The sequence below is a fragment of the Saccoglossus kowalevskii genome, chromosome 7 (genome assembly GCF_978046115.1).
Source record: "Saccoglossus kowalevskii chromosome 7, keSacKowa6.1, whole genome shotgun sequence".
In the NCBI taxonomy this organism is placed as follows: domain Eukaryota; kingdom Metazoa; phylum Hemichordata; class Enteropneusta; family Harrimaniidae; genus Saccoglossus; species Saccoglossus kowalevskii.
This window is the reverse complement of record NC_140647.1, coordinates 40,483,073-40,495,749: the sequence shown is the minus strand read 5'-3', so window position 1 is coordinate 40,495,749 and position 12,677 is coordinate 40,483,073. Positions and strand designations below refer to the sequence as shown.

The 12,677-nt window shown below is 34.7% G+C and overlaps 1 protein-coding gene across 1 annotated transcript in view; it reads left to right on the top strand.

The window, feature by feature from the left end:
- The window catches only part of LOC100370572 (uncharacterized), a 59,983-nt gene extending 57,184 nt beyond the window's left edge, over nucleotides 1-2,799 (top strand). The window contains exons 11-13 of the mRNA XM_085501939.1: nucleotides 835-1,065; nucleotides 1,201-1,377; nucleotides 2,425-2,799. Coding sequence (XP_085358065.1) covers nucleotides 835-1,065; nucleotides 1,201-1,377; nucleotides 2,425-2,799 — 783 coding nt within the window. The remainder of the gene's footprint in view (nucleotides 1-834; nucleotides 1,066-1,200; nucleotides 1,378-2,424) is intronic.
- The last annotated feature ends 9,878 nt before the right edge of the window (nucleotides 2,800-12,677 follow it).

The window sequence follows — 12,677 nt, the reverse complement described above, 5'->3', positions numbered from 1 at the left end:
GACCCACAATGCTTTGCACACTTCAATGGCGTCCGCCATGTAGTCAACTCCGTTCGTCCACGAACTACAGCTTGTGTAAGTATTCGTTGTATAAATAAATCCAAAAAGCTAGAATCCATTGCTATGGCAAGCCAAGTGTTGCAATATTATTAAAAACATTTTTTTTAAATCCATATTTTATTCCACAAAACGCGATTTACATTTGTAAAATCCATATTTCATTCCATAAAACGCAATTTATGTTTGTAAATTCTATTTTACATTTCATAAAATATTATTTTATTCTCTAAAATTCGTATTTGATTTCATCAAACGTATTTGATTTCATCAAACGTATTTCTGTTCAACGAATTCCTATTTAATTATTTTAGAAGTAAAATGAATGACACAAAATGACAACTTTTTTTGAAACATATAAATTTGTGTACTGAATGGAATATAAATTGTACACAACAAAATGGCATCGGAATAATTAAATAGGAATTCTTTGAACAGAAATAAGTTTGATGAAATCAAATACGTCGCAATGCGTTATTGATCGCTGAAATTGGTTATTGATCGTCGCAATGCGTCATTGATCGCCGCAATTTGGTCATTGATCGTCGCAATGCGTTATTGATCGTCGCAATGCGTCATTGATCGCCGCCGTGCGTCATTGATCGCCGCAATTTGGTTATTAATCATCGCAATGCGACATTGATTGCCGCAATTTGGTTATTGATCGCCGAAATTTGGTCATTCTTCGCCGATTGTATATATGGGCCACCGTACCCACACCAATCTTTCTCTACTGGAACAATGTTGAATAATGGTATATGACTTGTGATTCCGCAGCCTGAGGAGTTAGATGAAGAGTTAACAGAGCAGTGGGCATCTTTTTATCACGACTTTGAAAGGAAGAGGCTTATCAAATTACTCTTGGATTTTTCTCTTCGAAAGAAGGTCAAAGTGACTGTTTTGTCTGGCGATGTTCATGTCGGATGCTGGGGAAGGATTGAAACAGACAGCTTAGTCACCATGGACATAGTTACATCGTCAGGGATCGTTAGCAGACCACCTAAAAACGTGCGTTTTGTTGTTGTTGATATTTATTTATTTATTTATTTACTTATTTATTTATTTATTTATTTATTTATTTATTTAAAATTTATTTATTTATTTATTTGTTTGTTTGTTTGTTATTTATTTATTTGTAAATAGTTACGAGTCCTATACAGAATGATGAAGAACAATGGTTTTGAATGTTTCTGTCTGCCTGATCACGGCAAGGTGAAAATGTGGTTAGATGATATTTCATGTAATGGTAGTAGGGAATATGAAAAATATATGGTGGCTTCACAGAATTTCTTGATATTAGATCCACAGGTTACAGTGACGGTAAGCGATGCACTTTTCACATTCTTTGGCTTTTGAGCTCCAAATAAATATTAATTAAAGGAATCCACTTTTTACTTATAATCCCATTGTTTTTGTTCTCTTTTATTAGGGGTTTAAAAACTAGTATAGAGCTATCGCCCATATTCTTTTTTTTTCTTTCTTCATTGAATGTTGTACTCGCTGGCATTTGAAACTCACTTGCCCTTGAATATCGAAAGTATGCATGCCGATTGTTCCTATTTGCAATTAAAAAAACACATTTCAAGTTAAATACATAATTCAATCTAACCAAAATGAAACTATAATACAGAAGATGTCATAAAATAACCTTGATGATATAATTAAAAGTACTAAACGTCATTAGACAGTATTCAACTCTTAATCACGTACGCAGTGAGTATTTATACAGAACATAATTCAGTATGTAACGGTTTCAGCTAATTGATGTGGTCACAAATCAGAGAGAGGTGATTTATTCAGAAGATATAGTATTAGATAAATCGTAATGATTGCACAATCATAGAAACTTGTATAACATTGTTCATACAAAGTAATATTAACTTGATGGCAAATGCGCCGTTTTGATATGTAGAGCGATATATTCTAGTTACAAAATGTTATTATACATCTTTGTTTATTGAACTATTTATTGAAAAGACCCCTACTGTCATATCAATATAATTTCATATTATTAGCAAATAAAGTTAATAACAAAATTGTGGAAACGTCATATATTGAGAATTTTGGGGTGTAGGAGGTTCCTTGTTGCTTAGCATTATGATTTAAATTCCCGTAATGATTTATCTATGTCATATGAGATAATGATTTGCTGAAATCCTTTTAACCTGAGAACTATTTTACAGAGCAAATTATATGTCAGTGAACAAAGTAGGCAGTTAGTATGTAACGTGTCTCGCTATGTAGGTATATTCATATTAGGTATTTATTGAGCGTCTATACTTAATTATTTAGTTGTTCATTTCCCACACACCGATAGTTGCTTCTTTTCCACTACATTGTTCATTAATGTTGGCTTTCATATTTCAGGGTATAAATTCTGGGAAATATGAGGCCTCTTTCTTGAAAAAACCAAATAAGACATTCGAGAAGACTCGGTCAAGAGGACTGGACCTGAAAGAACCACACAGATTTTCAAGAACTATCGATAATTTTACGATGTTCCAGGGATTCTCAAACGTGACCATATCGTCAGGGAGGTCAGCAACGTCCATTAATGGGACGCCCCCTTCATCAATCGGACGTTTATCATCGTCACGCCACCATGCCTCAAAGCACAGTTCAAAATTAAGGAAGAATCAATCCCATAGGTCCCATACTTCGAAGTCACATTCGCATTCAGAGTCTCACCAGGAGTCTCATTTCTCTGAGACGAAAGTCTTCAATAAAATCAGGAGGCATTAACTGGTTGTGTTGCGCCATAACCCAACATCTGAAAGAATACGTGTGGCATTAATTTTGCACTTGTATATAATTTGTACACGCATTGGTATGGATATAATTCATTTGTACATGCATTGGTATAGATGTAATTTATTTGTACATGCATTGGTATGAATGTAATTCATTTGTACATGTATTGCTATGGATGTAATTCATTTGTACATGCATTGGTATAGATGTAATTCATTTGTACATGTATTGGTATGAATGTAATTCATTTGTACATGTATTGCTATGGATGTAATTCATTTGTACATGTATTGCTATGGATGTAATTCATTTGAACATGTATTGCTATGGATGTAATTCATTTGTACACGCATTGGTATGGATGTAATTCATTTGTACATGCATTGGTATAGATGTAATTCATTTGTACATGTATTGCTATGGATGTAATTCATTTGTACACGCATTGCTATGGATGTAATTCAATTGTACATGCATTGGCATGGATTTAATTCATTTGTACATGCATTGGTATAGATGTAATTCATTTGTACACGCATTGCTATGGATGTAATTCATTTGTACACGCATTGCTATGGATGTAATTCAATTGTACATGCATTGGCATGGATTTAATTCATTTGTACACGCATTGGTATAGATGTAATTCATTTGTACACGCATTGCTATGAATGTAATTCATTTGTACACGCATTGCTATGGATGTAATTCATTTGTACATGCATTGGTATGAATGTAATTCATTTGTACATGTATTGCTATGGATGTAATTCATTTGTACATGCATTGGTATAGATGTAATTCATTTGTACATGTATTGCTATGGATGTAATTCATTTGTACACGCATTGCTATGGATGTAATTCAATTGTACATGCATCGGCATGGATTTAATTCATTTGTACATGCATTGGTATAGATGTAATTCATTTGTACATGTATTGCTATGGATGTAATTCATTTGTACACGCATTGCTATGGATGTAATTCATTTGTACATGTATTGCTATGGATGTAATTCATTTGTACATGTATTGCTATGGATGTAATTCATTTGTACATGCATTGGTATAGATGTAATTCATTTGTACATGTATTGCTATGGATGTAATTCATTTGTACACGCATTGGTATAGATGTAATTCATTTGTACACGCATTGGTATAGATGTAATTCATTTGTACACGCATTGGTATAGATGTAATTCATTTGTACATGCATTGGTATGAATGTAATTCATTTGTACATGTATTGCTATAGATGTAATTCATTTGTACATGCATTGGTATAGATGTAATTCATTTGTACATGTATTGCTATGGATGTAATTCATTTGTACACGCATTGCTATGAATGTAATTCATTTGTACATGCATTGGTATGAATGAAATTCATTTGTACACGCATTGCTATGAATGTAATTGATTTGTACATGCATTGCTATGGATGTAATTCATTTGTAACTGTATTGCTATGGATGTAATTCATTTGTACACGCATTGCTATGGATGTAATTGATTTGTACATGCATTGGTATGAATGTAATTCATTTGTACATGTATTGGTATGGATGTAATTCATTTGTACATGTATTGGTATGGATGTAATTCATTTGTACATGTATTGGTATGGATGTAATTTAGTTTGTACATGAATTGGTATAGATGTAATTCATTTGTACACGCATTGCTATGAATGTAATTAATTTGTACACGCATTGCTATGGATGTAATTGATTTGTACATGCATTGGTATGAATGTAATTCATTTGTACATGTATTGGTATGGATGTAATTCATTTGTACATGTATTGGTATGAATGTAATTCATTTGTACATGTATTGGTATGGATGTAATTTAGTTTGTACATGAATTGGTATGGATGTAATTCATTTGTACACGTATTGCTATGAGTGTAATTATTTTGTACACGCATTTGTATGGATGTAATTATTATAAAATTTATATGTGCCGTACGGACCATGACAGAGAGGCATTGGGTGAGAGGTTTTTGCCTTACTCACTTGTTTAGACAAACGTTGGTAAATGTATATAATGTTTTCCAAAAGCACTAGCATGTAGTGAATTATATTGATTATCAATTATTGTTAAAGCTAATATATAAATTGTGCGTAATAGATAATTCAAAAAATTTTTTTTGAGATATTGTATTCCGATAATCTTTGATTTCTGTTAATTGTTTCATTGGCTTGCCGTTTTGAAGTAAAGAGAAAGTCGTTGTAGTGGCAAGATGTCTGTCTTCCTTCGTCGTCGCCGTCATCGTCGTTGTAGTGGCAAGATGTCTGTCTTCCTTCGTCGTCGCCGTCATCGTCGTTGAAGTGGCAAGATGTCTGTCGTCTATCGTCGTCTTCGTCAACAGTTTTCTTGTGGACGCGATAACATCAATAATATTTTGCCTCTTGCTATATATGTACATATTTTGTTATTCTGTATGCATAGAAGAGCTGTAAATTTTTTGCAATTGATCTCCAAATATATTTTTCCAAGGTGTCCAAATATTACTAATACATTACTGTAGATTAATAGGGTATAAATAAATATTAAGTATACATATAGAATAACATGTTTAAATTCATATATATAAATTCGATATAATGAATTTGAAGTTAGACATATATTAATAGTAACGTCATTATTGGCGATCCGCTCTGCTAGGATTGCCCTTAAAATCACTTTTGTGTGTTTGTGTGGGGAGAGTGTACTCGCATTACTATATGCTTTGAGGACGTTGATAAGTTTTTTGACCTGCCTCCGAGGACGTCTCAATGGTAGCGAGGACATTTTCAGGGTCCTCGGATTAAAGTGCTTTAGAATGGCTTAAAATGACCTATTAACCACGTGACACCATTCTGAGACACGTCCTCGAAGAACCGGTAAAGTGTGTAAAATTTACACATTTTCGTTGGAGGCCCATTTCAGCCTCGGGCGCCCCCAATTTGACAGATACACACATTTCAAAGATACACGCAATTCAACAGTTATAACGCGTTTAACTGGTTAGAGCGCCACCTTTTAATGGCATATAGCAAAGGTATTACCACAATTCTAGTTTTAAGTGAGATCCGAGGACCCCGGGGGACAAGATGGTAAATCAGTGAGGCCTCATTGTTGTCCAAAACATGATACACAATGTGTTAAGGTAGCGAGAAGAGTTTGGTGACGTTTTTGATTAAAGCATTCTCTGTCTATTGTCTCATTCAGAACCGTAATTTAGCGTATATATTTCAAAAGCCTAAGTATAGAGGGACACGTTGGCACAATCTGTATAGTCAATGTTTACATAATTACTACGTGACCACAAAAATGGCAAAACTTTTTGTAAAAATGACTAAGTCCGCGATTGCGAGAGTACAATGCGGGAATTTCCGGGTGAAATTTGTGCAAGGCATTGTCTGTAATCAAGTCTATTGAAATGCGTCTTCCATAGTCAAAAGACCTATTCTTCCGATTTCTAAGGAGGTTTGTTTTTTGTCCCCTAATTATTCCATACTTGGCACCTTTAACATACTATTATTCTGTGACAAAGCATTTTCTTAAAAAAACCAGACATATTTCGCACACCATCATTATCTGTTGAACGCTAACTGCGAGTTTGAATGTTCTAGTCCGAACGCACTTGATTTGGCGGTGGTCCCAATAAGTCGTCACGGTACTCAATCAAAACTTCAACTCAAGAAAAACGCGAAAAACAGTTTTCGATAATAAAACACTGTAAATTTGCTGTGTTATTATAAATATGCACTAAAAATGGCCAAACACATTAACCACCGATATCATAGAACTCATAAAGAGTGTCAGATAATGAATAATTTCAAGCTCGAGCGTGAAAAATGAAGAAAATTGCTGGCATTTGAGTCCGTACTCTAGGAACGTTCGGGTTTCCATTGTTATGCAAACGAACAACGAGGGATAACCCTCTGACAAACATTACTGTCCCACTGTACACGCTGACAGTTTACAAACAAGCTAATCCTTCAAGTGTCTCTGATAAGAAATCTAATAAAACGGGTTTCATGGTGAAAACAAAATTGCTGTATCAGAGTGCGACGCTGAGTGGCAGATTTTTTTTTTGCCTCGTCTGTCAACGCTTTTTTTTCCTCGCCATTGCGTTAGAAAAAATGGTATTAGTAAAATAGAATTTTGATTTGGAAAATAAAACTATTTAAACGAAACTTGCGCAAAGTTACAGTATTTTCGCACAACCTCCCGCCCGCTTCCGTTTTCCAATCATTTTTTTGTCTCGCTTTTGCGACCGCTTGCTGAATTCGACCGGACAATTTTTGCTTTATTTTCGACAGCGCAAACCCCGAAATATCATTCGCACTAAAAAAAAAATTCCGAGGTTCACATTGCCTTATCATTGTTTTTTCTGTTTTTTATATATGTTGAACAGCTGACATAAGTTCAAATACTTTTTGTTTTAACTATCTATAATTATATGCACGCAATCTGACCCTTTGACCTAGATTTGGCCTGGACTGAATATTTTATTTTAAACAATATTCTGACGTGAAATACAAAATGTATTTCGACACAAGTACGACATGGTTGTCTGGGTTTTCTTTCCTGATTATTGAGTCTTCGCAATGTGTTTTGTATAAGTATTGTTATTTTCCTCCGAGGCGAAGACAAGCTGAAAGACCATGAAGCTAAATGGCAGTTCCATTCTGAATGAAAGAAAATATTTTCTAAGCCTAAAATAAAACCTAATATTACACCTCTTTGTGTATTTGTTAATATTTATTAGTATTTGTTTGGAATATCGTTGGTTTCTTCATACTGAGTTTAGGACGGGCGTCGATCAACACAATGCTGACAATGGACGTTAGATAAACACGCACTGTTTACGATAGGAAGCTTGTCACCCGTTCTATCAGAATCGTCAGCAACGAAGTACACAGATAAGATGTTTAAGATAGATACATTACCGATAAGATGATCATTTAAGCCGTTCCAAAGATAAACATTATGCAAATATGCAAATATCCACGAAACGGCAGTTGTAGTCTTTTCTGCTAGCGTTTTAAAACACTAATTTGAGCGACAATATTTTGCAGTTTCGATCAAGGTCTAGGGTAACCGTTTTATCACTTTTTGAAAAATCAAGAAAAAAGTGTAAATTTCCCTTCTCGCTACCTTAACACGATGTTTACCCGAATATTGTGCAAATTTGGACAAATATATATATATATATATATATATATATATATATATATATATATATATATATATATATATATATATATATATATATATATATATATCACTCACTCAAAAATACGATACACTTGTCTGGAAGTGGTGAATTTTGAGATACACATAGGGCACTAAATCCATCGAATTTAGGGAAACCATGTTCGATCATGGTGTATATGAATTTTGAGATAATTCACTGGAACGATGCCTGATAATTATGTATTTAAACGATGTCGGGCCGGTTGTACATGAATCCAAATTAAATATACAAAAATGGACCAAGCAGTCCCTCAAGCTGGAAGACTTGAACTATCACTGAAACTTAGGGATACAATTTCATTGACGCCAAGTAACATAGTTTCAGGCCTGGCCAGTATTTTGTCGTAAATTAGATCAAGACTGTAGAACTTTATTCTGAAGACTACATATATATATATATATATATACTGTCTGTGATAAATATACCACACCAGCTACATAGTGCCCGACGAGGAGTTGGGTAGGTAGTGAAGAAACTGAATTGTTGTCAACAGCAACAAACATACTGGGAAAGTCAAAGACAGTGAAAAAACAAACAAAAAAAACACACAGGCATATAAATACTAACTTTCTAGGATCTTTATTGACTCCAAGTAATCCAGAGTAGAACGAGATGAATCAACGCTATACTCCGCCATCTTTATTTTAATATTAGATGCAACCATTATTCTGTAGGGGACAACGGGTCATAACTTGAGGGGAGTTAACACCCATGATTTTTAAAATGCCTTGATCAATAAGAGTCTAAGTTACAGGGAACATTATTTTCATTTTTCAGTGGACCAATAAATGCATTTGACAGGAAAATAGAAAAACTCTACCACAACAGCAATTAGAACAGCTTGCTGCATTATAAGTATCACTTCCCTGTCAAATTAGTGGTTCATGCTTATTTGAATCTGAACATAACAGGCCAATTCTATCACACCTTGCTAGGCTTGAACTTCCATCCAATCAGAGCATTCCAAATGAACATGATTCTCCACAAAACTAGAGGGCGCTCTGACCAAAAAATTGCCATGATCTAAATAAAAAGAACTGATATATATATATATATATATATATTTGGCATGAATGGAATACAGTTTCTTCACGTGCATCGGCCAGGGATCAAACGCTGCGAACACGACCAAGTACATACTTGTGTATTTGTCTGCTGTCCAAGACATTTACAAGGACAATCACGAGGCGTGTTTCTACGGCAAAGGTGACCCAAAACGCTGACGAAATTGATTAAAATGAATTGTAATGAAAGTATTATATGTTTCCCCACCTAGGCCGCGGGTACACGGTGTCATGCGACACCTGCTCACGAATTATGCCGGCTATTTGCTACCCAGTTCAGTTTTCCAGCAACCTTTCACAAACTGAAGGACAGCTGCTACAAAATAGGCAAAATATTGAAAGATAAAATTACATGTCATGTTTGAAATGTGCATTGATATATAACATCTTACACTCAGTGGGTGTGCTATAGATTCCGATCAATATTACAATATATATTATTTTCTATATTCAGATTCATAGATTCAAAAATAGCCAATGACGTTATTTCACTGCGCGAAGCTGTGAATAAACTGAAATTACAGTAACGAAACTCCCAACACAGCCGCCATGGCACGAATGACCTTTAAATCCACCAGGCTATAATATGACTGACATTTGTTTAAATGGATAACTCTATTGTACATGGTCGCGAATAAAAAGGTCTGTCTGATCACTGTGGTCTGATGCACTGCGTGTTTTATAATAATTTAGACACGTAAAAAGCAACGTGTGCAATTTGAATAGGATTAATTGGTTTTGTCTTAATTAGTTATTTTGTAATAAATTTGCCGTATTTTAAGAACATCCGCTCAACTGCTGAAGCAGGCGATGTAGTGCCGTGGTCGTTGATAATGTTTAACTGAAGTGTAGCCGAGTTCTTTCCTTTTTTGTTCTTTGTTTTCTATATTAGAATTGGGCACGTAACGACTCTATCTTATTCATCATTTTTTTATCCTGTTGAACATGCCGTTTTATAACTACAAATATTTCGATTTTGATAGTAGGCATAATCTCTGCTGCCGACTGTCATTACATTTTTTAGAAAGTATTAGAACATATAACCACAGTGTGTACTCAAAAAGCATCGACAATCAAACAATGCTATTGACATGTCAGACAGTCCGCTAATAATAACCTATACTTAAAGTTCAAATTGTTGAGCCCCATGAATTGTATGCTAGTATTCCGAATGGGATACCACTGTACGCAAGGTAGTAGGACATGTGTGAAGCTAAATAAACAGAAAAAAATACCGATATTGAATTTTGTTTTGTTCTAATAACTCATGTGCGCATTCACATTGTGATTTATTTTGGTTTGAACAATACGAAATGCGATGTCTGCCCATACTGGGAGTACACGTTGGATAAAAAAAGATCTATTCTAAAAACACTCAATAATAGACAACCCTGCAAAAAATTTAGAATCAAGTGCGAAAATATCCTTCTCAAAATATGGCGTATTAATAAACGTCTTAACAACTTAAACTTAAAAATACTCGAAAATATAATGTATGTCCATTGAACAATTTAACAAAAATAATCTTGCAAATTTTTGACAACTTGAACATGCATTATTTCACACGAAAATAAACAATCGCGCTGATATTTTGATAGTGTTCATCATCGTGATTTCGGGGTTTTCCTTGCCAAGAATCTTTTTTACAGTATTTACCTCTATGATGCGCTGTGTTAGTTACTTTATAGGAACGTTTTTGTGTGGAAGAATTCTGCCCACACTGTCGGAAATAGGATCAAGATTAACGGTGCTATATGCCTATCAAGCCTACTTTAGTAAATGTCGTATAAATATTCACTGCAATTGATTTCATGACGAAACATAAACCTCGTTGAAACAGTTTGTACTTTTTTTTATCGTACATGATTTGTCGAACTGTCAAACGCCACATGCTTTTCCACGACCAATTTAAGGAATAATAAATGTGGCTGTTTCTACCACCACCGCCACCACAAACAACGCCAAAATCATTTTCTTTCCCTTCATTCGATAAAGACTAAAATTGCATGGAGTATGTTGCATGAGCGAAGTTGTTTTCTGACGTAAATAGGTAATGGGACTTGGTTGTCTATTAGATTCTTTGTACCCTTAAAGTGTCTTTACTTATATATTTTATTAAGTATAGACATAAACTTATTTTCTCTTGCATCGTCTGTAGGATTTGTCATTTGGTGAAGCTTCGCACACACGCGTCAAAGATTCTTTTTCGGCGGATATCAGTATTTTGTTATCAGTTAATACGTGATAGTTAATTCAATTTTGGGGAAGCAGAGTATATGCTATGTAACAGGCACGGTTACAATCGTATTAGTATTTATAAATATCGCTATGTCGGTGTTTCCCGTAAACACACATGTTTAATCCAAATAACTGGGACATAAATTCAATGTGATCAGGAAAAATGAAAACAGAGTTATAAACAAGAGTACCAATGCACAAGTTTTAATGAGCATACATTTAGAAATATCTAATACGGATACTCTATACTATTTGAGTAGGTTTTTTCAGTTACTTGGCAAGTAATTCTCAACCTAAATCAGGTCATATAGCAAAATGAGTATGAATCATACACTAGTCTTGCAATTAATTCATATACTGTTTTGATAATACACAAAAAAGAAACGTCCTCGGAGACAGGTTCTAAAAAACAGTCCTCAGATCATATAGCAAAATAAGTATGAATCATACACTTGCAATTAATTTGTATACGTTTTTTATAATGCTGTCATGAATTTGTTTTCGCGTATCTGTTGACCGACTTAATTAGCTGATTATTAGCGAATTGCTGTGTTATGTCTGTCATCGTTTAGGCCTATTTGAAGTTTTGGACGAAACTTGGCTCAGTGATTTGGAACTAATTACGAGATGACTACGATTTCTGACAGTTGGTATCCGTAGTTATTAATGTAGTGAACGATTAATCAAAAGATATGACATATTCAGTGCTTAGTGTAATTGGCTTTATAATTGAAGGTTACGCCCTAGAGTCTTTTTACTGTTTTGTAATTGGTTAGAGTTTTGAATATGAATAAAGAGAGTTTGAGTTGGTCTTGGCGAGTACACCAAAACAGACGCAGTCCTGGAGAGTCGAGAGTCCAGTTCTGGAGAGACTTGGGGCGAGCCTTGATGCAGTCTAAAAGAGTCTTGGGTCTGCCTTGCGATAGTCTTGGGGACTTTTCCCCAGGGCGCTGTGTCTTATAGAGTGCTCCACAGACCGACTAAGACGAGAGTTAAACGTATTTCGTTGTGTGTGTCTTATTTGACTGTAAAGCTTAAGTGACTTCCCCGATCCCGCACCTCAAGGGGACGAGATATAGAGACGAGACTCCCCCCTGACAAGTGTGGAGAACCCCGAGGAGAGAGATTTCCCCCCTGATAATGCACGGAAAAGAAACGTCCTCGGATACAGGTTCTAGAAACAGTCCTCAGATCATATAGCAAAATAAGTATGAATCATACACTTGCAGTTAATTTGTATACGGTTTTTATAATACACAGAAAAGAAACGTCCTCAGAGACAGGTTCTAGAACAGTCCTCGGATCACATA